Source organism: Marmota monax, unplaced genomic scaffold (genome assembly GCF_021218885.2).
Source record: "Marmota monax isolate L192 unplaced genomic scaffold, Marmota_monax_Labrador192_F-V1.1 WCK01_AAM20220418_F8-fsc00180, whole genome shotgun sequence".
Taxonomy (NCBI): Eukaryota; Metazoa; Chordata; class Mammalia; order Rodentia; family Sciuridae; genus Marmota; species Marmota monax.
Genome location: NW_026693881.1, coordinates 1,970,383 through 1,995,720, shown reverse-complemented (window position 1 = coordinate 1,995,720; position 25,338 = coordinate 1,970,383). Strand labels below are relative to the sequence as shown.

The 25,338-nt window shown below is 47.2% G+C and overlaps 1 protein-coding gene across 17 annotated transcripts in view; it reads right to left on the bottom strand.

The window, feature by feature from the left end:
- Positions 1 to 25,338, bottom strand: part of Aopep (aminopeptidase O (putative)) — a 312,146-nt gene that overhangs the window by 119,244 nt on the left and 167,564 nt on the right. For all 17 annotated transcript variants that reach the window (XR_009228493.1, XR_009228497.1, XR_009228495.1 and 14 more), the window contains one exon: positions 24,465 to 24,571. Coding sequence is in view for 9 of the 17 variants with exons in the window: in XM_046462722.2 (XP_046318678.1) it covers positions 24,465 to 24,571 (107 nt within the window). In the remaining 8 variants the exon portion in view is untranslated. The remainder of the gene's footprint in view (positions 1 to 24,464; positions 24,572 to 25,338) is intronic.

The window sequence follows — 25,338 nt, the reverse complement described above, 5'->3', positions numbered from 1 at the left end:
TGGGGTCAGGAAGAGATGAAGAGGACTGGCACATCAGAAATATGGGAAGTTATTTTAAAAAGGCAGGCTTACTTGGTACAAGATACAAGGCCTCTGGAATATAAAAGTCCCACTTTTAAAATCAGCCTCCTTCTTACAACCGGTTAGTTGCTAGCAGGTTATTCAAATTCTCTAACCCCTGTTTACTCACCAGTAAAATGAAATGATCCTACCTTCCTTCCCAGGTTCTGTGGAAATAATATATTACAAAGTCTCTAGCAAGGGCCAGGGATTACTCAATAAATTCAATAAAATATTGTAACTGCTTTAGCACAAAGATTCTCTGATTGAGTCTTAGCTGAATGTTCCAGAAAATTATCCTGGAAGACACATGGCTCAAAACCAGCAGATGACAAAAGGAAGACGAAGAGGATGGGTCCCTCGAGTCACCACAGAGCTGCAGTCTGCGCATCTGCAGCACACCTGTAGGGACAGCGAGTGCCTGTACCGCACCTGAGACGGCCAACACACAGCAGCTCTTCCCCACACCAGGTGCGCCCTGCGGTGGAGCAGTGTCATGAAGAAAGCCACCCCAGCTCTCACGGGAGCTCATCACCTACAATCAGGGAAGGGTGGCTTCTCGAGAGTCAACCTGGAGCCAGGCATGGTGGCACATGCCACTGTCAGCTAAGTAACAGAAGTCAGACCACAAAGACTACATGCACAGCCCAGCTCCTCCCAGAGGCTGAAGCAAGAATAGCCTCAAGGCCAGTTCAAGGCCAGCCTGGGCAACTTAGCAAGACCTTGTCTCAAATGAAAAATAAAAAGGGTTGGGGATGTGGCTCTGTGGTAGAGCACTTCTGAGTTCCATCTCCAGTACTGAAAAAAAAATAAGAGTCAACCTGAATTCGAACCAGGTTGCCCAGCTCCAAGAGAGGCGGGGCTGCCCTGCAGCTCTGAATGGAGGCTGCTGGAGGGGAGGGATCAAGACCAGACGGCTCTGCTCCAGGCAGGCTGTAGGCAGGCTCCAGGCTCCAGGCTCCAGGCTCCAGGCTCCAGTTCCCCAGGACGCCTGAGTGGCTGTTTTTCCTTTGCCTAAAAATGTCCTTCCCCAATGCCTGCCTTCCTCTCCCACCCTCTCTCCCCACCCTCTCCAAATGAAGATGTGCTCAAGGAAATTCTTTTATGCCGACAGCACCAAGGCAAAAGTGCCCCAGAGTCTCCTTTTAAAGTAGACTGGGAGCTAAGCGAGCAGTGCACAGGCACGCTCTGTGAGACCAAAGGGTGGTTTGTGAGAAGAAAATCCACGCTGGAAACAGGAAACTCTCCCTGGGTTCTCAGGACACGACTTACCCTAGGTCCATGCAGAGTCAGCATGGAGAATGCAGGAGACCCATGACCCACGACCCCACTCAATAACATACATGAACCTCACAGACAAGTGACCAAAGTCAGACCCACAAAGAGCACGCAAAAATGTACGATCCATTTTGATGAAGTTCAAGAATGGGCAAGACTGACCTATGGTGACACAGACGGGCACAGTGGCTGCCTTTGGGCAGGAGGACTGGCAGGGAGAGGGGGTTCCTGGGCTGCTGGGCTGCTCTGCAGACTACTTACTCTTCAGTCGGCTTTATGCACATAAATAGTACAGATCCTTTCAACTACCTAGGAAAGCTTTCTGCACCTTGGTGTATGTATGTTGAATTTCAATTAAAAAGTTAAGAAAAAGTAGATACACCTAAAGTGGCATATTCTGTGAGACTAGAGGGAAATCAGCCTGGAAAAGGCTTCGCTGCTGTGTCTGAAACACAGGACTCTGCACACCGAGGACAGGGACCCTCCCACCTGTGGCCGGGTGCTTCACTACTAAGCTATGTCCCCAGTGCATTCTCTTTTTTGAGACAAGTCTTTCTAAGTTGCCTAGGCTGGCCTCAAACTTTGATGCTCCTGCCTTAGCCTCCCAAGTAGCTGAGATGACAGGTGTACACCACCACGCCCAGCTGATGAAATATTTTTAAAAATGATAACGTGAGAGGTAGGAAGGACTGTGGCAATTCTAATTGTCTCAGAATCTACTCCACTCTTCTGCCTTCTTCCATACCACCAGTACAAATGATTCTGAAAAGCTAAACGCCCATTTTCTGAGCCCCTCGGGAGCCAGAAGACATAGCCCAAGCCAGAAACAAAAGCTGTTATCTGCAGTGGCTGGAGGTGGGGTCTGGAAAAGTTGTTCTTCATCTTATAAAACAGGAAAAGGTGATTACTACTGCTCTTCTTCTCCCCAGACATGAGGGATGTAACTTAGCCGCCATTTTGAGACCACGAAGAGGCAAACCAGCATGCTGTGGAGGATAGAAGGGGATGAAAGAGAGGAGCATGGTGCATTTAGCTCCCGTCCAGCCCACGACTGCCTGCTCTTTACTTCTTACTATGAGAATGATAACCACCATTCATTTACATCAACACTGCTTTCCTATTCCACTAACTGAAGCCACATTCATTCCTAATAGATGGAAACCTGGGTGCGGACTAACAGCCCCCAGTTCTGAGGCATCTCCCTGCCAGTACGTTTCCTAAGAATCATGTTCTCCACTTCACAAGGGCCTGTTGAGGCAAGGATATGACCACGGCCATTAAAGTTGAAGAAACTGAGAACCTATAGAAGACTCCAGAGCTGGCTAGTGGCAGAGTATCAAGAGGGAAGCCAAGTCCACAGGCCACCAAAGGGCATGTGTACTCTGGGGCCTCCCCAAGAAATGGGACCCCATTGTGGCCATGCCAAATACCAAGTGGAGAGCCTGTGAGGAACTGTCACCTCTCTAAAGCCATTTCTTCACCTGTAAGTTTAGGACGGGGCTCAGGCACTACGGAAGCATTGTGTAAAGGCAGCGGTGGGTTAACTCTGGGAATTGGACTCTGTCCTTACTTCATTGGCTGGAATCTACACAATGCAATGTGGGAGGTCAAGTTACCAAGGTCATGGGGACTCCAGTGCCCTGGGCTTTTGAAGTGCCAGAGGCAAGGCCTGAGAGACATGATCTCCTCTCTCCAGCCATGCTTCCCTGCTGCAACCACAGAAGCATGTGGACCTTTAAAGAGCAGGCAGGTGGTAACAGTATTTGGGACACACTGATTTGATTTGGAATCAAGCCTTTCGACAAGAGCACCAACCCTGCAGGACCATCGCCAAGGGTGGAGTGTGGGAAAATGCCTCGGAAAGGTGCACAGACCTGTCAGCTGGCTCTGAACACCCAGGACACTGCCCAGCCCAGATAGGCCGTCTGCCATCATGCTCTTCCACACTCCTGACAGCTGGTGTGAGAGCCACCAGACCTCTGCCTCTACACTCACAAGCGCCCTGCTTGAGCCAGGACTGAGTAGCCTACTTACAGGAAAGAAGGGAATTCATCAGCATCTCAACCTCCCTGCTGCCCGATGGTTGCCCCAAGAGCGGGCAGAGCCTTACTCACCTATCCTCCCATGGAAACTAGCCCCGTAGTGTCCACCTGGCCGCAAATGACCAAGGAAGCGGCATAACATGCTGGCTAAGAGCCTGGGCATGAATCTTGCCACCCCGTGGGCCCAGTTCCTTCCTCTGTAAAAGGGGTGAGTGGGAGTTTCTTCGGAACCTCCAGGGGCTGTGCGGTGTCTGGGAGCACTGAGCCAGTGCTCCTGCCAGCACTGGGGAAGCACTGTGTACGCATTGTTATCACAGGACTGTGCATCCTTCCCAGGCTCAGAAGCAGCAGCTAAACCTTCCTGTGCTGGGAAAAGACCTTGAAAAGATGGAGAAAAATGGCTCACAGGTGGGGTGTTATCAGGAGCCAGCAGGGAAGGGGACACAGGGACTCTATCACTAGGGAAACAACTCTTTTGCAGGGTGGGGGGAGCAGTACCTGGGAATTAACCCAGCGGTGCTTACGCACTGAGGTACAGCCCCAGCTCTTTCTATTTAAGTTTTTAAAATTTTGAGATGGGGGTCTCACTAAGTTGCTTAGAGCCTCGCTAAGTTTCTGAGGATGATGGCCTTGGCCTTGGGATCCTCCTGTCTCAGCTTGCTGAGTCACTGGGATCACAGGCATGAGTCACTATGCCTGGTTGGGGCAACTTCTTGAGAGCCTAAAACCATTCCAAAATAAAAAGCTTTCTTTTTTCTTTCTTCTCTCTCTCTCTCTCTCTCTCTTTTTTTTTAAAAAACATTGCGTGCATATGAAGCCCTATGTCCTCCCTTATGAGCACAAATCCTTTAAGGGCTGCTCTTTAGGTTTGCTATTGTCACCTCCTCAGCAGAAAACAAATAAGGAAACACACTCCAAGTGTGGCTGTGGGTTTTAGCACTAGACCTGGGCACATCCCTACACACTCACCTCTCAGTCTACATCCATCTCAGAAAAAGACACTAAAACTCTGGGTAACAAAGTGGAGGTGGAGTAAGTGACATAGAGAAACTTTTATTTTGCAACAATGTGTCCATCTATAAAGGGTACATAGTGAGCACCTGCCACCTGTGAGCACTTACAGTGCCACCAAAGAGAAGTGGACAAAAGGCCGAAACACCCTAATGAATTTGTATTGTACCAAAGCCACTGGTCCTTGGCACACCTGACTGCCCTTGTGCTTTCCAAGAGGGTTTCCTGGCAATCGTACATGAAGGGCCTTCCCCACAGGAGACATGGGGGCGGGTGCACATCATTCCAGTGTTAAAAGTGACAACTGCTAACATGATTTAAGACAAGGCTCATGGGAAAATGAAGGTAGAGTGTGTCCCCCTAACTGGAAGGAGCCAGTGGGCACCTACAAGAGAGGTGAACAGGTAAAGAAAGTGACAGGTCAGGATGTACTGAACAGAGCTATGGAAAACACCAAAGAATTCCACAAATTTTGATAAGCAGATTTGGAATGTAAAAGACAAAACTCAGAAAAGCAATGAGCATCCAATGCCAAACCAGAAATGCCCTCCAGTTTGGATGGCCATAAATCAGAGACTCCTGAGAAACAGAGCCCCACACAGGAGAAGAGAGGGGTGAATGTTGGAAGCAGTTTATCGCCTCACTGAACACAGGAGAGAGGATCTGGGTAGGTTTTCAAAGGAGACAGAGAGGAAGGCGGGAGCAAAGGCGGGGCGGAGGGTTGACGGGGGATTTTCAGAGGACACACATGAAAGACGACAGGGACTGGGGTGCTGTGGCCTGTTATGCTGCCCTGATCCTGCACTGCCCGGGTGACTCCCACCATACTCCAGCCTACCTAGGAGGACAAGGTCCCTCTCCAACTGGGCTGGCTGACAAAGTGCTGGATCCAACATGGCCACCAGTCACCCCAATGCATGACAGTCCCATCTGTGTGCTAAGGGACGCATACCCGGCCCCTTGACAACCATGAACTGCCACGATGACACCAGAAAGAACCATGGAGGGAGCACAGAGAGGTACTACCCATATTCCTGGAGCCCCCATTCCAGAAAGCCTCTCTGTGAACCTGTCCCTCCCCCTCATTTCTTTCACCCAATATCCTGACCCTGAAAGGGGGAATTTATGAGTTTATTTCCCACTTCTCCTTCACTACTCAATCAGTCTCAGATCTTGTTATTGGTTCCATGATTCCAAGAGGGTAAATACCTAGCCTTTGGGGTTAAAAATTGGTTTAAAAAATATCCAAGCTAAATTTGAGAGAGCTAGGAAGTTAGAAAACTGTTGCCAGGATGAGGGGCTGGGGTTGTAGCTCAGTGGTAGGCACTTGCCTCACATGTGTGAGGCACTGGATTTGATCCTTAGCACCACACACAAATAAATAAAATAAAGGTACTGTGTCCAAAAAAAAATTATGATGAGTCTGGCATAGTGGTGCACACCTGGAATCCCAGTGACTCAGGAGGCTGAGGCAGGAAGATAGCAAGTTCAATGCCAGCCTCAGAAATTTATCAAGACTCTGTCCCAAAGTGCCCTGGGTTCAATCCCTAGTACCAGGAAAAAAAGGAAACAAAGGAAGGAAGGAAGGGAGGAAACAAGAGAATGCCTGGGATAACAGGTTGGGAGTACCAGGAAGGCCACGTGAGGAGATGGCAGGACCACTTGCCCCCCCTGCTGCGGAGAACGACTTCCCAGATGGCCATGGCAGGACAAGCACTGCTTTTGGGGACTGCTACCTGGCCCCCGTGGTGAGGGCTCCTCCATCCTTCAAGGGAGTTCCCATGCCAGGCCATGGGAGAGACAGGATACAGTCCTGAGGGCCTCACTGTAATCACAGATCTCGGGGGATGGACTCAGGAGACAGCAGGAAGGGGCTGGTGGCGGCGGATAAATACCATTTGATTTGCAGAAGGAGGGAGCAGTGGGGGAGGCAGATTTACGACCGGGTGATTCAACAGATAGGTCATGAGCACTTAGCAAACGACGAGAAGCATATGTTCTGGGGGGCACAGTGGGTGGAGGGCTGGCCTGGTCTCCAGTCTCACACCCCTGGGACGCACGCGCAGCAGGGTGCTCTGGGCAGCAGCAGAGCAGCTCTTTTCTCATGCTTGCTGGCGACTGCACCCTATTTAGGTTTTAAATTTTATCCATGTGCACTAACAGTGAGACCATTCACCACAGCATCGCTTGTGAAAGCAAAAGACCTAGAAATTGCCCAAATGTTCAGAGGTTAACAAATGCTGGGTGCATTTGTTAGAACATGCATATTGCAGAAGTTAAAAAAACAAAAAAGGACAGTAGAGAAATGGCCAGGATTACATTAAGAGGAATGGGGTGGGAAATAAGCACACAGCATCTGTGTGTGCACACCTGTCCTTGACCAACACTTTCTCAGAGGGAACTCCTCACCACGTGACCCTGGGAGACGCTTCCTAGCACCCAACACCAGAAGAGTATCATTCGATCCCAAGGTTATTTATGGCCTCAAGCCCTAATTTCTCTTTCAGACAATTGCTGGTCAGCACTCCCAGGCTGGAGATATGCTATGAGACTAGAGAATATCAACTGATTTCCATCTGCCTAAAAAATTGAGATATAATTCACTATAAAATTCACCATTCAAAAAATGTGTAGTTCAGATTTTTTTTTTTTTTTGTATATTCATAAGTTGTACAACTGTCACCGGTACCTACTTCCAGAACATTTTCGTCATCCTGGAAGGAAGCCCCGTCCACTGACAGTCACTTCCAAGTTTCCTCCCCACTTCCTGAAGCATCTGACACCATTGATCTCCTTCTCGCCTTAGTGGATTTGCTTATTTAGACATGCAAACACACAGAATCGGATGTGGCCTTTGTGTCTGGCTTCTGTCATTTAGTGTGCTGTGTTCCAGGTCCCACCTCATAGCATGGATCGCTGCTCCATTCCTTTTTAATGCTACCTATATTCATTGGAGCCAGGCACAGTGACACATGCCTGTCATTCTAATGACTCGGAGGGTAAGGCTGGAGGATCACAAGTTTGAGGCCAGCCTTAGCAGCTTAGCAAGGTCCTAAGCAACTTAGTGAGACCAGTCTCAAAAGAGAAAAAGGCCTAGGGATGAGGCTCAGCGGCAGAGTGACTCCATTGAATGGATGCAACAAATCGGTTAATGCATTTATCTGCTGGTGGACATTTGGGTTGTTTCTATTTTTTGGCTACTGGGAATAAGGCTTCCGCAAACACTGGAGTACAAGTTTTTCATGGACTGAGGTTCCACCTTCCCTTCAGTACCCGTGGAGGAGTGAAACTGCAGCGAGCTAGGTGAGGCAGGTGCAGTCTCACATCCCCATGGCCAGGGAAGGGCTGCAGTTTCTCCACCCCTAACACCTGCTCTTCCCGGCCTTCTCCATCACAGCCATCCCAGGAGGTGGGGAGTGGTAGTTCACTGTGCTGCTGCTGCTGTTTAGTTTGTTTTGTTTGTTGGTGTTTTATTTCGTTTTTGGTACCAGGGACTGAATCCAGTCAACAACTCCATCACTGAGCCCCAGCCCCAGCCCTTTTTATTTAGAGACTGGCTCATTGTGGTTTTGATTGCATTTCTCTAATGGCTCATAATGTCAATAGAGCATCTTTTCACGTTTCTTCTTTTTTGGACCACCTTGGAGATCTTGTTTGGAGATATTGTATTTAGATCACTTGACTGTTTTAATGGGTTATCTTTTTTTATGGAGCTATAAGAATCCTTTATAGATTCTTTATGTATTTTATACATTCTTTATATATTCCCTTGTCATATATGATTTACAAATATTATTTTCATAATATAAGTTGTCTTTTGGGGTGCAGTGCTGGGACCCAAACCCAGGGCCCGGAACATACTAGGCAAACACTCTACCACCACACTACACCTGGTCCAAGGTTGTCTTCTGATTCTTGATGCAGTCCTTTGAAGTACAAAAGTTTTTAATTTAATGAAGTCCAATTTACTGATATTTCCCCCTTCAGTTGCTTGTTCTAGGTATTGTATCTAAGACTGCTGCCTAGTCCAAGTGCAAGAACATTCACATCTATATTTTTCTATTAGTTTTATAGTTTGAGGTTTTAAATCTTAGCCTTTGACCCACTATGAGTTAGATTTTATAGTGATATGCAGTAGGGAGTCTAATTTCATTCTCATGCATGTGAATATGCAGTCATCACAGCATAATCTGTTGAAAAACCCATTCTTTCCCCCAGTGAGTGAGCTTGGACCCTTGACAAACACCCACGGACCACAGTGTACAGGTGTGTTTCTGGACTCTCCGTCTTATTCCACTGACCTGCACGTCTGTATGTCACTGCTACACTGTTGTGATTTGTAGTAAGTTTGAAATCTACAAGTGTGAACCCTCCAACTTTGTTGTCCTTTTTCAAGGCTGTTTTGATGATTCTGGGTTCCCTGCATCTATGTATGAATTATACGATCAGCTTGTCTATTTCTGCAAACAACAACTGAAATTTTGACAAAGATTACATTGGATCCATAGATCATGTTAGAAAGTATCGCCATCTTATCAGTTTTAAGTCTTTCGGTTCATGAATACAAGATGTTTTTCCATTAATTTGGGGTCTAATTTCTTTCAGTGGTGTCCTATAGTTTCCAGTATGTAAGTGCTGTGTACTTTTGTTTATTCCCAAATATTACACTATTTTTGATGCTACTGCAAACAAATTTTCCCTAGCTTCATTTTCTGATTAATCATAGCTGGTTTATAGGAATAGCTGATTTTCACATTGCTCTCACATCCTGCAACCATACTCAACTTGTTTATTAGTTCTAGTATTTTTTACTTTTTTTGAGGATCCCACAAGATTTTCTATATATAAGATTGTATCATCTACAAATAGGATGTTTTACTTCTTCCTTTTCAACTTGCATGCCTTTTATTTCACTCTCTTACCTAACTAACAGACCCTGACTGATAGGAAGACGGGCACAGCGAGGAAGCAAGTACTCCGTAAATACCCAGGGTTACAGGAGAAATCACGCCCACTGGGTGAGAATTTTTCTGAATGGAAAACTAACACTCATTCCCCAAGAATGTAATATATGTAGCGCCTTCTCCGATTGGCTGAATGCAAAAGATATACTCAAGATGGGCAGAATACGAATGAACTATTGTGGATTTTTACATGTATAGAGTTATTTTTCTATTCATAGGCAGATAGTGTTTTGATGCATCAGTGCAACACAGGGCAGCAATACACAAGCATGCGTATAGATTTGTAAGTTTTATTTTCTGAAAATGCATAAGAAAACATTAGCAGTACTCATCTTAGGATTGGGAAGTACAGTGCTGAGGATAGAGCTGTATACTTTTCTAAGCTGTAGGATTACCCTGTTAGGTAGTTTTGTTGCTTGGGGAGAGGGAAGAACCACGGGTTAACTAAGAAATGATTAGGAATTGTTTTATTTTTTTGTTGTGTTTTTCTGTATTTAAAGAAAATCTATTGACACCGAGCACAGAGCGGCCGAGTTCCGGCTCCCGGAACCGTCCCGGAACCGCCCTGGCTCAGGGCTGCGGAGCCCGCGGAGGCTGCTTCTTGGACCCTGCTACTATCAGAGCATACATCAAGCACTAAGCGGCCGAATTCCGGCTCCCGGAACTGAGCCCGCGGGGGCTGCTTCTTGGAGCCTACACTTATAGGAGCTTACACCGAGCACGGAGCGGCCGAGTTCCGGCTCCCGGAACTTCCCTGGACCGGGGCTAGGAGCCCGCGGAAACTGTGTCTCGGTCCGGGTCCTGCTGAGGGCAGGTCAGGACTCACCCATTGCTTGGGTTGCCTGGCAAGGGGAACGAAATGCTGCCATTCGCATAGGATACCAACATGGCAGAGATCTGATGTCAGCAGAAAGCGGTGGAGGAGAGATCTTCATCAATACCAGCGGTGACATAAGCAGTTGGTCTCCTGGTAAGGGGGGTGAGGCTCAGTCACCCGAGTCTCCTCAATTTGTCCTCGAGCCAGAGGGAAGGAGCCGGGCCGCCGCCAGCCCCCGGAGCAGGCCCAGCGGCTCGCCAGCGTGGTGACCGCGTGACCCCAATTGGAGAGGGGGCGGAGCGGAGCCGCCACCCACACCCGCCAGGTGGGCAGACCCACGACCCAGTAGTACATGGGCGTGGTAGGAGGGGCAGGGCAGAGCCGCCCTTCGCGCTTGCAAGGTAAACAGACCTGTGACAGCCTGGCGGGTCAGGCCCAGTGGCCTGCCAGTGTGGTACACACGTCACCCCAACTCGAGTAGGGGCAGAGCAGATCCTTATCCCACGCCCGGATCAGGCCCTGCCGGTGTGGTGGTCACGTGACCCCAATTGGAGTGGGGGTGGAGCGGAACCGCCACCCGTGCCCGCAGGGTGAGCAGACCAGTGATCAACCTGCAGATCAGGCCCAGGGGTCCGCAGGCGTGGTAGGAGGGGCAGGGCAGATCCGCCGCCCGCGCCTTCAAGGTAGGCAGACCTACAACAGACCGGCGGATCAGGCCCAGGAGCCTGCCGGCGGGGTACAAACACCACCCTAATTGGAGTAGTGACAGAGCAGAGTCGCCTCCCTTGCCAGGAACAGACCCAGCATCCTGCAGGCGGGGTAGTCACGACACCCCAATTGGAGTAGGGGCAAAGCAGAGCCTCCACTCGTGCCCGAAAGGTGGGCAGATCTGCGACCGACCAGCAGGACAGGCCCAGTGGCCTGCTGGTACGACAGACACGTCACCCCAATTGGAGTAGGGGCAGAACAGAGCCGCCACCAGCTCCCAGAACAGGCCCAGTGACGTGCCGGCGTGGTAGCCACGACACCCCATTTGGAATAAGGAGAGAGCAGAGCCGCCGCCCGCACCTGCAGGAAAGATACGCAAGCAGTATGAAAAGACAAGGAAAGAAAGGACCACAAGCAATGCAGGTCAACGCAACTTTAGAAGAGGTAACAGCTGCAGCAGATGGAATGTCAGATAAAGAATTCAGGATATACATGCTTCAGATGATCTGGAGTATCAAGGAAGACATTAAACAGCAAAATCAGACAATGAAAGATCACTTCGACAACGAATTACGCAAACAAATCCAGGAAGCAAAGGATCAACTATACAGGGAGATAGAGGTTATAAAAAACAAGCAATCAGAAATCCTAGAAATGCAGGAAGCAATAAACCAACTTAAAAACTCAATGGAGAATACTACCAACAGAGTAGAACACTTAGAAGATAGAACATCAGACAATGAAGACAAAGTATTTCAACTGGAAAAGAACATAGACAGCTCAGCAAGACTGTTAAGAAACCATGAGCAGAACATCCAAGAAATATGGGATAACATTAAGAGACCAAACTTAAGAGTCATTGGGATACAGGAAGGTACAGAGCTCCAAACCAAAGGAATGAGCAGTCTATTCAATGAAATAATACAAGAAAACTTCCCAGACTTGAAGAATGAGACAGAATCCCAAATCCTAGAAGCCTACAGGACGCCGAATGTGCAAAATCATAAGAGATCCACACCTAGACACATTATAATGAAGATGCCCAACATACAGAATAAGGAGAGAATTTTAAAAGCTACAAGAGAAAGGAAGCAGATTACATTTAGGGGCAAGCCAATCAGGATAACAGCTGATCTTTCAACACAGACTCTGAAAGCTAGAAGATCCTGGAATAACATATTTCAAACACTGAAAGATAATGGGTTCCAACCAAGAATTGTGTATCCAGCGAAATTAAGCTTCAGGATGGAGAATGAAATTAAAACCTTCCACGATAAACAAAAGTTTAAAGAATTCGCAGCTAGAAAACCATCTCTTCAAAACATCCTAGCCAAAGTATTACAGGAAGAGGAAATGGAAAATAACAATGAAAACCAACAGTGGGAGGTAGGACAGTAAAGGGGGGGGGGGGAAACAATCAAAGAGGAAAACAAACAATGTTTAGTAACAGAAATAAACAAATATGGCTGGAAGAACAACCCATATCTCAATAATAACCATAAATGTTAATGGCTTAAACTCACCAATTAAGAGACACAGGCTAGTAGAATGGATCACAAAACAAGACCCAACAATATGCTGCCTACAGGAGACGCATTTGATAGGAAAAGACATACATAGGCTGAAGGTGAAAGGTTGGGAAAAATCATATCACTCATATGGACTTCGGAAACAAGCAGGCGTGTCCATACTCATATCAAATAAAATAGATTTCAAGCCAAAGTTAATCAAAAGAGATAAAGAGGGACACTACATACTGCTTAAGGGAACCATACACCAACAAGACATAACAATCATAAATATTTATGCCCCAAACAATGGTGCAGCTATGTTCGTCAAACAAACTCTTCTCAAGTTCAAGAGTCTAATAGACCACCACACCATAATCATGGGAGACTTCAACACACCTCTCTCGCCACTGGACAGATCTTCCAAACAAAAGTTGAATAAGGAAACTATAGAACTCAATAACACTATTAATAACCTAGACCTAATTGACATATATAGAGTATACCACCCAACATCAAGCAGTTACACTTTTTTCTCAGCAGCACATGGATCCTTCTCAAAAATAGATCATATATTATGTCACAGGGCAACTCTTAGACAATATAAAGGAGTAGAGATATTACCATGCATCTTATCTGATCATAATGGAATGAAACTGAAAATCAACGATAAAAGAAGGAAGGAAAAAGCATACATCAATTGGAGAATGAACAATAGGTTACTGAATGATCAATGGGTTATAGAAGACATCAAGGAGGAAATTAAAAAATTCTTAGAGATAAATGAAAACACAGACACAACATATCGGAATCTATGGGACACATTGAAAGCAGTTCTAAGAGGAAAATTCATTGCTTGGAGTTCATTCCTTAAAAAAAGAAAAAACCAACAAATAAATGATCTCATACTTCATCTCAAAATCCTTGAAAAAGAAGAGCAAAACAACAGCAAAAGAAGTAGAAGGCAAGAAATAATTAAAATCAGAGCTGAAATTAATGAAATCGAAACAAAAGAAACAATTGAAAAAATTGACAAAACTAAAAGTTGGTTCTTTGAAAAAATAAACAAAATCGACAGACCCTTAGCGATGCTAGTGAAGAGAAGAAGAGAGAGAACTCAAATTACTAGCATACGGGATGAAAAAGGCAATATCACAACAGACACTTCAGAAATACAGAAGATAATCAAAAACTATTTTGAATCCTTATACTCCAATAAATTAGAAGATAGTGAAGGCATAGATAAATTTCTTAAGTCATATGATCTGCCCAGATTGAGTCAGGAGGATATAGAAAACCTAAACAGACCAATATCAATTGAGGAGATAGAAGAAACCATCAAAAGACTACCAACTAAGAAAAGCCCAGGTCCCGATGGGTATACAGCAGAATTTTACAAAACCTTTAAAGAAGAACTAATACCAATACTTTTCAAGCTACTTCAGGAAATAGAAAAGGAGGGAGAACTTCCAAATTCATTCTATGAGGCCAACATCACCCTGATACCTAAACCAGACAAAGACACTTCAAAGAAAGAAAACTACAGACCAATATCTCTAATGAACCTAGATGCAAAAATCCTCAATAAAATTCTGGCGAATCGGATACAAAAACATATAAAAAAAATTGTACACCATGATCAAGTAGGATTCATCCCTGGGATGCAAGGCTGGTTCAATATACGGAAATCAATAAATGTTATTCACCACATCAATAGACTTAAAAATAAGAACCATATGATCATCTCGATAGATGCGGAAAAAGCATTTGACAAAGTACAGCATCCCTTTATGTTCAAAACTCTAGAAAAACTAGGGATAACAGGAACATACCTCAATATTGTAAAAGCAATCTATGCTAAGCCTCAGGCTAGCATTATTCTGAATGGAGAAAAATTGAAGGCATTCCCTCTAAAATCTGGAACAAGACAGGGATGCCCTCTCTCTCCACTTCTCTTCAACATAGTTCTCGAAACACTGGCCAGAGCAATTAGACAGACGAAAGAAATTAAAGGCATAAAAATAGGAAAAGAAGAAATTAAATTATCACTATTTGCAGATGATATGATTCTATATCTAGCAGACCCAAAAGGCTCTACAAAGAAACTATTAGAGCTAATAAATGAATTCAGCAAAGTGGCAGGATTTAAAATCAACACGCATAAATCAAAGGCATTCCTGTATATCAGCGACAAATCCTCTGAAATGGAAATGAGGACAACCACTCCATTCAAAATATCTTCAAAAAAAATAAAATACTTGGGAATCAACCTAACAAAAGAGGTGAAAGACTTATACAATGAAAACTACAGAACCCTAAAGAGAGAAATAGAAGAAGATCTTAGAAGATGGAAAAATATACCCTGTTCATGGATAGGCAGAACTAACATCATCAAAATGGCGATATTACCAAAAGTTCTCTATAGGTTTAATGCAATGCCAATCAAAATCCCAATGGCATTTCTTGTAGAAATAGAGAAAGCAATCATGAAATTCATATGGAAAAATAAAAGACCCAGAATAGCAAAAACAATGCTAAGCAAGAAGTGTGAATCAGGCGGTATAGCGATACCAGACTTCAAACTATACTACAGAGCAATAGTAACAAAAACAGCATGGTACTGGTACCAAAACAGGCGTGTGGACCAATGGTACAGAACAGAGGACACAGAAACCAATCCACAAAACTACAACTATCTTATATTTGATAAAGGGGCTAAAAGCATGCAATGGAGGAAGGATAGCATCTTCAACAAATGGTGCTGGGAAAACTGGAAATCCATATGCAACAAAATGAAACTGAATCCCTTTCTCTCGCCATGCACAAAAGTGAATTCAAAATGGATCAAGGAACTTGATATCAAATCAGAGACGCGCCGTCTGATAGAAGAAAAAGTTGGCTACGATCTACAGTCGGTGGGGTCGGGCTCCAAATTCCTCAATAGGACACCCATAGCACAAAAGTTAATAACTAGAATCAATAAATGGGACTTACTCAAACTAAAAAGTTTTTTATCAGCAAAAGAAACAATAAGAGAAGTAAATAGGGAGCCTACATCCTGGGAACAAATCTTTACTCCTCACACTTCAGATAGAGCCCTAATATCCAGAGTATACAAAGAACTCAAAAAATTAGACAATAAGAGAACAAACAACCCAATCAACAAATGGGCCAAGGACCTGAACAGACACTTCACAGAGGAGGACATACAGTCAATCAACAAGTACATGAAAAAATGCTCAACATCTCTAGCTGTCAGAGAAATGCAAATCAAAACCACCCTAAGATACCATCTCACTCCAGTAAGATTGGCAGCCATTAGGAAGTCAAACAACAACAAGTGCTGGCGAGGATGTGGGGAAAAGGGTACACTTGTACATTGCTGGTGGGACTGCAGATTGGTGCAGCCAATTTGGAAAGCAGTATGGAGATTTCTTGGAAAGCTGGGAATGGAGCCACCATTTGACCCAGCTATTCCCCTTCTTGGTCTATTCCCTAAAGACCTAAAAAGAGCATGCTACAGGGACACTGCTACATCGATGTTCATAGCAGCACAGTTCACAATAGCAAGACTGTGGAACCAACCTAGATGCCCTTCAATAGACGAATGGATAAAGAAAATGTGGCATTTATACACAATGGAGTATTACTCTGCATTAAAAAATGACAAAATCATAGAATTTACAGGGAAATGGATGGCATTAGAGCAGATTATGCTAAGTGAAGCTAGCCAATCCCTAAAAAACAAATGCCAAATGTCTTCTTTGATATAAGGAAAGTAACTAAGAACAGAGTAGGGACGAAGAACAGGAGAAGAAGATTAACATTTAACAGGGATGAGAGGTGGGAGGGAAAGGGAGAGAGAAGGTAAATTGCACGGTAATGGAAGGAGACCCTCAGGGTTATACAGTGGAGGGGGTAGAGAGAGAGGAGGGGAGGGGAGGGGAGAGGTGGGGAGGGGGGAGGGTGGATGATGGGAAAGGCAGCGGAGCACAACAGACACTAGTATGGCAATTTGTAAATCAATGGTTGTGTAACTGATGTGAATCTGCAATCTGTGTATGGGGTGAAGGTGGGAGTTCATAACCCACTAGAATCAAAGTGTGGAATATGATATGTCAAGAAATTTGTAATGTTTTGAACAACCCACAATAAAAAAAAAAAAAAAAAAAAAAAAAAAAAAAAAAAAAAAAAGAAAATCTATTAAATGTTATTGCAAAAAATGAAATATCATGTAGGGTAAGTATCAGACGCCTATGAAGAATCTAACCCTTCCTTAGAAACACCTGAATGATGAGTAACCCAGGAATAGTCTAGAAAAATGAAGGAGGGTTATTTGAGTTCAATCATTCAGAACACATCTATCATCTTTGGTGTTTAAAAGAGCTACACATTGAGGGTGTCCATCCCACAGGAAACAGAAGCTGAGTGGGCAGCTCAGGGGGCGGAGCTGGCCTCTGCAACAGGAAAGGGCAGAGTCTGTCTCTGGCTGCGAGCCCTAACATTTTCAGAAAATGCTAGCTTAAGCACAGCACCCTCCCATCATGGAGTAGAAACAGTCTGCACAGTTAGCTTGCCAGGGTGTGCGATTCAAAGAGAGGAAACTGGATGGGAGAAAGGGGTGGAGGGCCAGAGGGATGCAGGGTGTGGACAGGAATTCTAAGGCTGACGTACAGATCCTCAGCACAGGCAGGACTCTGTTGTTTTTTGTGTTTTTGTTTTTTGCTACTGGGGACCTAACCCAGGGGTGCTTTACCACTGAATCACACCCCCCAGTACTTTTTAGTTTTTTTAAAATTATTATTATTAGTTGTTCAAAACATTACAAAGCTTTAGTTTTTATTTTAAGATAGGTTCTTGCTAAGTTGTTGAGGCTGGCCTCAAACTTACAGCCTTCCTGTCTCGGCCTCCCAAGTTGCTGGGATTGTAGGTGTGCACCACTGCACCTGGCTCAGGCAGGATTCTTGAAGGCCCCAAAGGCAGAACTTTTTCTTCTCAGGACCATAGTGAGACTAAGCACATAGGCTAGGGAGCTTCATGGGGCAGAACCAGAGGGACACCAGGGTGGTCCTTCTGCGAAATTAGGCCAGAAGCAGGTTCTGGGAAGGTCTGAGGCTCCCGCTGGTCCTGGAAGTGCTGCCGAGGCAGTGCTCTCCTCAGGCTCCCTGTTGACCTTCAGGTCCCCTCTTCAGTGGTAGCCGGGCATCCTTGCACTTCTGAGTCTTGTTTGACACACATCCACCAGGTGCCAGAAGGCACAGTATCCAGTAAGGGCAGAGTGTTCATCTGAACCACAGGAGATGGCCAATGTTCAGAGGTGTCCTATGACTGAAACCAGTCTGTGTTTCAAATGATCCATACGTGCCTGCTGCTGCGTTTGTCCCTCACCCTGCCCAGGAGGTAGAAACCAGACTGTGCTCTTAGCCGGTTTCACAGCCACAGAGACTAAGCTCGGTGGGAGGGAGGGAGTCTTTCAAGGTTGCAGGGAGGTGGCAGAGTCTGGACACAGGTGAGGTGAGGGTGCTCCCAGGTGTCCTCCAGGGCCCCATGCTGCTGTACTGGGTGGAGACCTAAACTGTCGAGGCGCTCAGGCCTCGGTTCTCAGGCCGTGTCTTCACAGTGGGGCAGGATGACTACACTATGGCAAGGAGTGAAGCAGGGTTGCATTCCACCCTCTCAGAAGTCGTAAACAAGTTTCTGCGGCCCATGGACTTAACCAGCTCCATTAGTGGGTCCATCCTACGTGCAATCACAGACAGCTTAACGTTCTATTATTAGCAGCCTTCTCTGAAGCGGGGTTGACATTCCGATCTATTTTGAATAGCGCCCAACCAGCCACTCACTCAGAGCCTCAGGCAGCAGGCTCTTCTGAACTCAGCCTCCATTCCTGAAGTAGCCACCTAATTCCGTCCGCCTCTAGACTGTCTCTTTGATCATGCACTCTCTCAAGGGCCGGGTGATCTTCCCAGAACTCCATTTTCATCTTGTCATTCTTCGAACTTAAAATAGCTCCCCATTGTCAGGGAGGTCACACGCAAAACTCTTGATTTGGCATCTAAAGAACTCCACTGCCTAGCCTGTCCACCTTTGGTCTCCCGGGGTCCTGTGAGGCCATTCCTGCCAGTAAGCTGTCCTCACTGGAATGTCCATTTGCACACGGACTCATTCTGAGCGGCTAGGCTTTGTTCTTTGAGCTCCCATCCCCCACTCCGCCACGCTCAGGGCCATCCCTTCCAGCCACTGTAGCTCAATCCACTCACACTTCCCGCAACCTTCTAACCCAGTCTCCGAGGATTAAATCTCGCTCTCAGAGCTTGGGGGTGCAGTCTTGTGATCAATATTTCAATACACAAAGACTCTCAGCAACAGGGATGACGTCTACAACATCCGTTTCTTCAACATTTGAGTGCTCACTCAGTCCCAAGTGCTTGGTACACAGAGGTCAACAGCACCTGAGGACACAAGGCTGACGGGTCAGAAGAGAGATGTGCTCTGCTAGACCAAATGAAATTTTGGTTTTTGTAGGCTAGAAATGATCAAATATTGTCCATTTAATAGGCTTACCCTAAATATAAAGATATTTATCAAATAACGTAGTAAGATCAGGGATGGAGACGCCCCAAGAGCCTCTAGGAGGTGCATACGGAGGAAGGACGCAGGATATCGTAGGGTAGGACTGAGCCTTTTTGGAAGGCGATGGCAGCTGTGCTGAGTCATGTGACATGGGCATGTGCAGCAAGGGAAGAGTATTCCAAAGTGGTGGCATGGAAAGACAGGCGGGAGGTCAGAAAGAGCAGGAGGAGGGACAGAGGGGAGGGTTAGGGGCTGAACGTACACCCCTGGAACTTGCATGCAGATCCCAAACCCTAGTACCTCACAATAGGGCTACACTTGGAGAGGGGCCTTTCAGGGCACGATTAGGTCAACACAAGGCTGCCAGGATGGTCCCTGATCCACTGGTGTCCTTCAGAGGAGATGTGGTGTCTAACTGGTGTCCTTAAGAGGAGAGGTGCAGGTACAGAGAGAACCACATGAGCACACGGCAGGAAGAGGCCCTGCGGGCCAGGGGAAGGCCTCACACAAACCTCCCAGGCCAAGCCTTGACCTTGGAGCTGCAGAAGGGCAAGGAAACAACTCTGCTGTTTAAACCACGGGGTCTTCAGCGTCCCGCCACAGCAGCATGCACAAACCCAGAAGGTTCTGAGGGCTCCCTGGGCAGGTGGAGGGGAAAGCAAAGAATGTCCAAAGATGAGACGGGGAAACAGAACTGAGGTCCTGTGGGATGCTTTCAGAGAGTCTGAGGGAAGGAGGTGCCAGAATCCTGAGGTGTTGTGAAGAGTCTCTGGTGGCAATGAGGCAGGGCAAAACTAGAGGCAGAAAAACACTCCGGGGCTAGACTAGGGCCGGTGCCGGCAAGGCGGAAAAGCGCTGAACGGAAATGCTGGTGGAAGAGGTGGAAAGGGTGGAACCAGGGAAAGACGTGGACGTTGCTGTGGCCACAGGCGAGGCACTCTCGAGGAGCAGGGGAAGATGTCTACATTACCTGGCAGTATCAGCCATGGAGACAGTAGTGAGGGGAGAGCTACATCCGACTCCTGCCTGTCAGCGCCTCCTTAATGTGATCTATTTTAACCTTTTTCTCAGTGTGAGCTTGACTTTAACAATGAATCCAGAAAAAGGGGGAAGCGATAATAAATCACAAACAATAAAAACCAACAGAGATTTTTCCTGACCCTGCCCTTGTAGCTCTTCCCTCCCAGGAGCCTGTCAGAAATGCTAACTGAAAGCCCCGAGAGAAGCTGCTGGAATTCAGCTGTACCCTAGAGACTAGAGACGGAGGCCCCGAGAAGCCCCCAGCACCTTCTCTGGCAAGAGCCACACTGCTGCACTGGTCAAGGAAGGAGCCTGCAGCCAAGGAGCCACAATAGGAGACAGCCCAGCAGCACTGGCCTGGCAGGAAGCACCACAGAGTCAGACTTCTCCCAGGGGCCTCCTGCCAGGGCTGGTGGAGAGGGAGGGAGGGTCTGGAGGGAGCCACTGCGGGCTCCTGTGTGGAAAGGCATCTTTAATAATTAACAAATGAGAAAAGGCAGGAGCCATTAATGTGACCTGCAGCATCCTGCGGCTCTGAGCAATCCCAGGAGGCTGAGATGGCAAGGAGCCACTCTAAGACACGTCTGGGGAGGCCCGGACTCCACACTGGATGTATGAGAGGTACAAATGGAAAACGGTTCCTGTAAATCACTGAAATCAGTGAGTCAAAGCTAAAACAAACTTTGAGTTTTCCTCTTCTCAGTTTGCTACTAATTCTGTATCTATAACAAATAGAATGCAGAGTTTTCTTTTAACTTTTGAAATATCTTTTGAAATTTTTTGAAAGATTTCAAGTGTTAAAAGACAAAGATGCACATGTCACTCTGACCTGTATGTTCTTCCAGAATTCAAGACACCTGGCACATAAATGCCATGCTGAGCTCTTCGAAGGCAGGATGTAGGACAGGGAAAGAGGTGAGTTCCGGTCCCATGCTTAACTGCCTGCTCCGCTCTTACCACATGTGCAATTCTGGATGCAGTATTCAGTCTTCTTGAGTCTAAAGTCATTTGAATGACGATATCCAACTGCCAGCAAAGCAGGTGGGACAGGACGGGTCAGTAGAGTGTAGGCAATCTAGGAAGCTGGGACACGCAGAAGCAGAGAGAAGAAAGCGTTCTTGGAAGAAAGACGTGGCCAGCCATGTTGAAGTCAGACCATAGAGAAGCCTTCAGAGCAGCTGTCAGGGCAGAGCAGTCTGAGGGGACAACACCAAGACCTCACACAGTTCTTGGTCCATCACTTCAAGACCATGGTGCATCCTGACATGAAGAAGAAAGGAAAGAGGGAGGGAGGAAGAAGTATCTTCCACCACTGGACTATTTTAAAGAACTTCTTTGTCAGGTTCATTTGCATATTAAAATAAAATCTGAGGATGGATTTCTAGGATTCTAGTTCTTCCTTTTATTTTTTTTCTTTTTTCTTTTTATAGTACTAAGGGTTGAATTCAGGGTGCTCTACCACTGAGCTACCCCCCAGACCTTTTTCTTTTTATTTTGAGACAATGTTTCTCTAAGATGCTGGGGCTTTCTCAAATTTGCAATCCTCCTGCCTCAGCCTCCCAAATTGCTGGGATTACAGGCATGCACCACCACTCCTGGCTCTTTTATTTTCAATAATTTCTAGGTTTTTGTGCCCATTTAAGGGAGAATTCCTGGGGATGGGTGTAAGCTAAATCTAGACTGTGCAATTTGGGGCAGGTTTGGGATCATTTCCTCCTTGTATAAACACATCTGATAAGAATATTTTCCCCGCTGATGTTCACGAAACCCTTCAGATCCAATTGTTTCATCGTTAGCCTGTGTTTAGGCAAACGCAATTTCTGAATATTAAGACAAAGGAAAATAAGCGTCATGATAAGTTTTCTAGTACAAAGGTCTAAAAATACTGTATTCTTCTGCCCAACTCCACACACAAAGGAAAAGAACACAGCCACCCAAAGCTGGGTCCACCCCAGCCCCACGGAAGCCAGAGATAAGATCTCCTTGCCTGTGACCGACTTTCCAAGGGGCTGCCCACCTTGCTTATGACTTGGAAGCACATTCCTCTAATATTCGTTATGATGCTCCCAGTCAAAGAACTAAGGTCACACAGAACAGAGGCATCGCAGGGGCTGAGACACGGAGAGGGGAATGATCTCTTAATTGGGGAAACTGCATCTGAAAGGAGAAGATCTGTAGTCACAGGGCTCACACTTTAGCACGCACCTGGGTCCATCCCTCCCCCACTCGCCTCCCTGTGCCCCCTTCCCAATTTGGCTTCCCTCGCCAGCACAACCTCTGTCCCTCGCCAAGTGACACTCACTAGCTCCACTTCCCGACTCTTTATTCGCCCTCTGTCCGCCTCAGTCTGGCTTCCTCTCCACCACTCATAAATAAGCACATGAGATGTCAAGGTCACGAATGCTTTTCCTTCAGTGCTGACAAGGGTCTCTTCTCTCTTTCCTTCCACACTCTCAGCAGCACCCAACGCCGGCCATGCTCGCTGGCTTCGCTTTCCTCCATGACCCCAGTGCCCTTGTTTCCCACACATACTGTGTCCCCAGGATCCCCTGGCTCACCTTCCTCACCACCTCTTCTCCTGCTTTCTTCTCTGCCTCACGGTCTCTACATGCTCAGAATTTTAAGTGTTTTGTGGCTGAATGTTCCATCTCACCAACGAGTGCCTGCCTTACACGCCCACTGAGTTCTTGATGTTGAACATCTATCTGAAATCTCAAAGCACACGCAAAACCAAAATCTTTTCTTGTTCCCTCCAAAGCTTGTTCCTCCCAAAGATTTTGCCATCTCAATAAATGCCATCACCATCCACCCATCTGCCAACTTGAGAACCGAAGTCATTCTGGACCCCCTCCCTGCCCTCTTCTCCACGTTCAACCAAACAAAGACCCGCCAGTTCTCCTGCCACCACACATCCTTCCCTGCCAGTTCTCCTGCCACCGCACCCCTCCCGGTCTTTGTCTGCTACCTGAGGCCCATCCTGCACCACCACACAGAACAGCAAAGGAAGGACCCCTGCAGATCCTCTCCTTCCCTGAGGAAGACCCCACAGCAGTTCTACAGAACTTGGGACGAGGTCTTGTGCCATGGCTCCTGCCTCTCATAGCCCGGTCCTCCTTGCTATCCAGAGCACACCCAAGCTTTGCTGCCTCAAGGCCTGTGTACCTTCCTCTGTGGGGCTGGGCACATGGCCACTCATTCTTGAAGCTCTGCAGTGAGTTCAGAACCATAGCACCATCCTTTCCCTTACTGCTCACGGCCTGTGAGCAGCTTGGCCATGCTGCATGCCTGCTAAGTAGACACTCCACGAGAGCAGGGACCAGGTCTGCCCTGGCATGGGGATAGCCATCCTGCCAGCTCATGAAAAACTGGCTGAGGGAGCAGATGCATCACGGGTATCCTAGCTCCCAGCCACGTGCCCACCACTGCCCAGCTGTCTCTCCTAAACAATGGACGAGTCAGCTTGGGAGGCCATGGGTAGCGTGCAAACACAGGGAACTCCACCGTGGGAAGGGCGCGGTCCTGCACAAAAGCCGGCCAGCCTTGTTCCCTGGGGTCCCGCCAGTTCAGGGAGTTTCCATCAGGCTTCTGCCTCCTGGGGCATCTCAGCTACACTCAGGAGGGGCTGGGGTGGCAATTTAAAAACACAACAGCAGCACCATCCAAGGCTGCCTATGCACAGGGAGGAGGCTGGCCTTCAGGGAGGCCATCTAAAATGGACAAGGAACAAGGACACCTGGAAGGCCGTCCTTCCCACCCGTGTGACTGCAGACTCCACAGACTCCAAACACTGGACTCTAGTCAAGATGGGGCCCTGGGAAGCTACTGTTGCCATAGCAACCTAGCACTCCTGGGGAGGGGTCTGGTCACACAGCTTCAGATAAACAACTATTTAGAGGACTACAGAAAAGGAGCAAAACAGAAAGGGGGAAAAATGGCAAGAATTAATCCTACAAGTGCCATAGCCACAGTCTAAAAACAAAACTCAGGAGCTGGGAGTGGCCTCCTCCTAGTGCCCCAGAGAGAGGGCACAGGCTTCCTGCTGGGCTACATCTGAAATAAAAAGCCCCATTGACTTGCACATCTGTTCCTACTAAACACTGAGGAATCAATATTTTCCTAAAGATTTTTTTCCTTTGGCTTTAAAGGGTTACTGTCTGCCAGGCCGCCAAACCCCAACCTTCTCCATGTCTGCAGCCACCACATAAAGTGACTATTAGAACTTCAAACGGAGAATTTGGTCCCGGAAATGGCCTCATGCTAGTTTTTTCCTGAATAAAGATACCAGGAAAATGTCAAAAGGCAAACTGAAACCCACACCCTGAAAGACTTAACACACAACATGCTCATCCCTGGGAGGGTGAACAACCCAGCCTGGTTTGGTTTAAAAGGGAAACAGGGTAGATTTCATCAGATGGCCTGGAAGAGCCTGGAAGGAATGGCGGGGAGGGGAGAGAGGACAGGCACAGGCTCCTGGGTGCTTTACCTCAACACCTGCATCTCCTCCGGGGAGTTCCGCAGCTCGTCCTGGAGGCGACGCCAGCGCAGGCAGGCTCTCAGCTCCTGTTGCTCCTGGGCCTCATGGGGTGACAGCTGCTTGGCCAGACACAGACACATGCACAAGAGTCACTGTGCTGGTTAGACCCGACCCCTGGAATGGCTTGCTTTCTTTCCATAGGGATGACAGGGCCTGCCCCCTGCTTTCACCTTGTTCCCATTCAGAAAAGCCTGCACCCAAGGAACCTCTTGGCTCCTCAAGGGAAGACCCAGCTGCGCACTCCACCATGCTGGCAGGCAGAGCCAGCTCAGGAGGGCCCCTGGGCCTGGAACCTTGCACTCCCTGGACACACGCCTGGCCTGGAGAGAGGGGGCTTCCGTAGGAGCCTTTCCACTTTGATCCCATCCAGCCCACTTTCCTGCTTGTCTTTCTGCACAGGAGGGTGGGGGGCTGTGGGCGTCTATTCACCTCCAACTCTTCTCAGTCCTCAGTTTCGTCCAGGACTGTTTACAGTGGTGTCCGCTAATGGAACCCAGATGACCGTTTGCACATAAACAGAAAAAAAGTACATTGCTTAGACTCAGTGGAAGGGGAAGGCCTTTACACTCTGCCCACTGGGTCAGAATCAGCTGCTGTCACGTGAAAGTGCTCTTGAAGCCACATGGCCCTAATCTTTCTGAGGCGGGCCAAATAATCCCCACCACGGAGGGAGAATATGCAGGATCTACAGGCCTCTCTAGAAATCAAAGTTCCCTAAAAACTTATTCAATAGATATTTTACTGAGTCTCCTATAGGGCCCAGAGACACTGTGGATAGAGCCTCTACCATGAGGAGTCTGGGCAGGACACTAACAGGTGACAT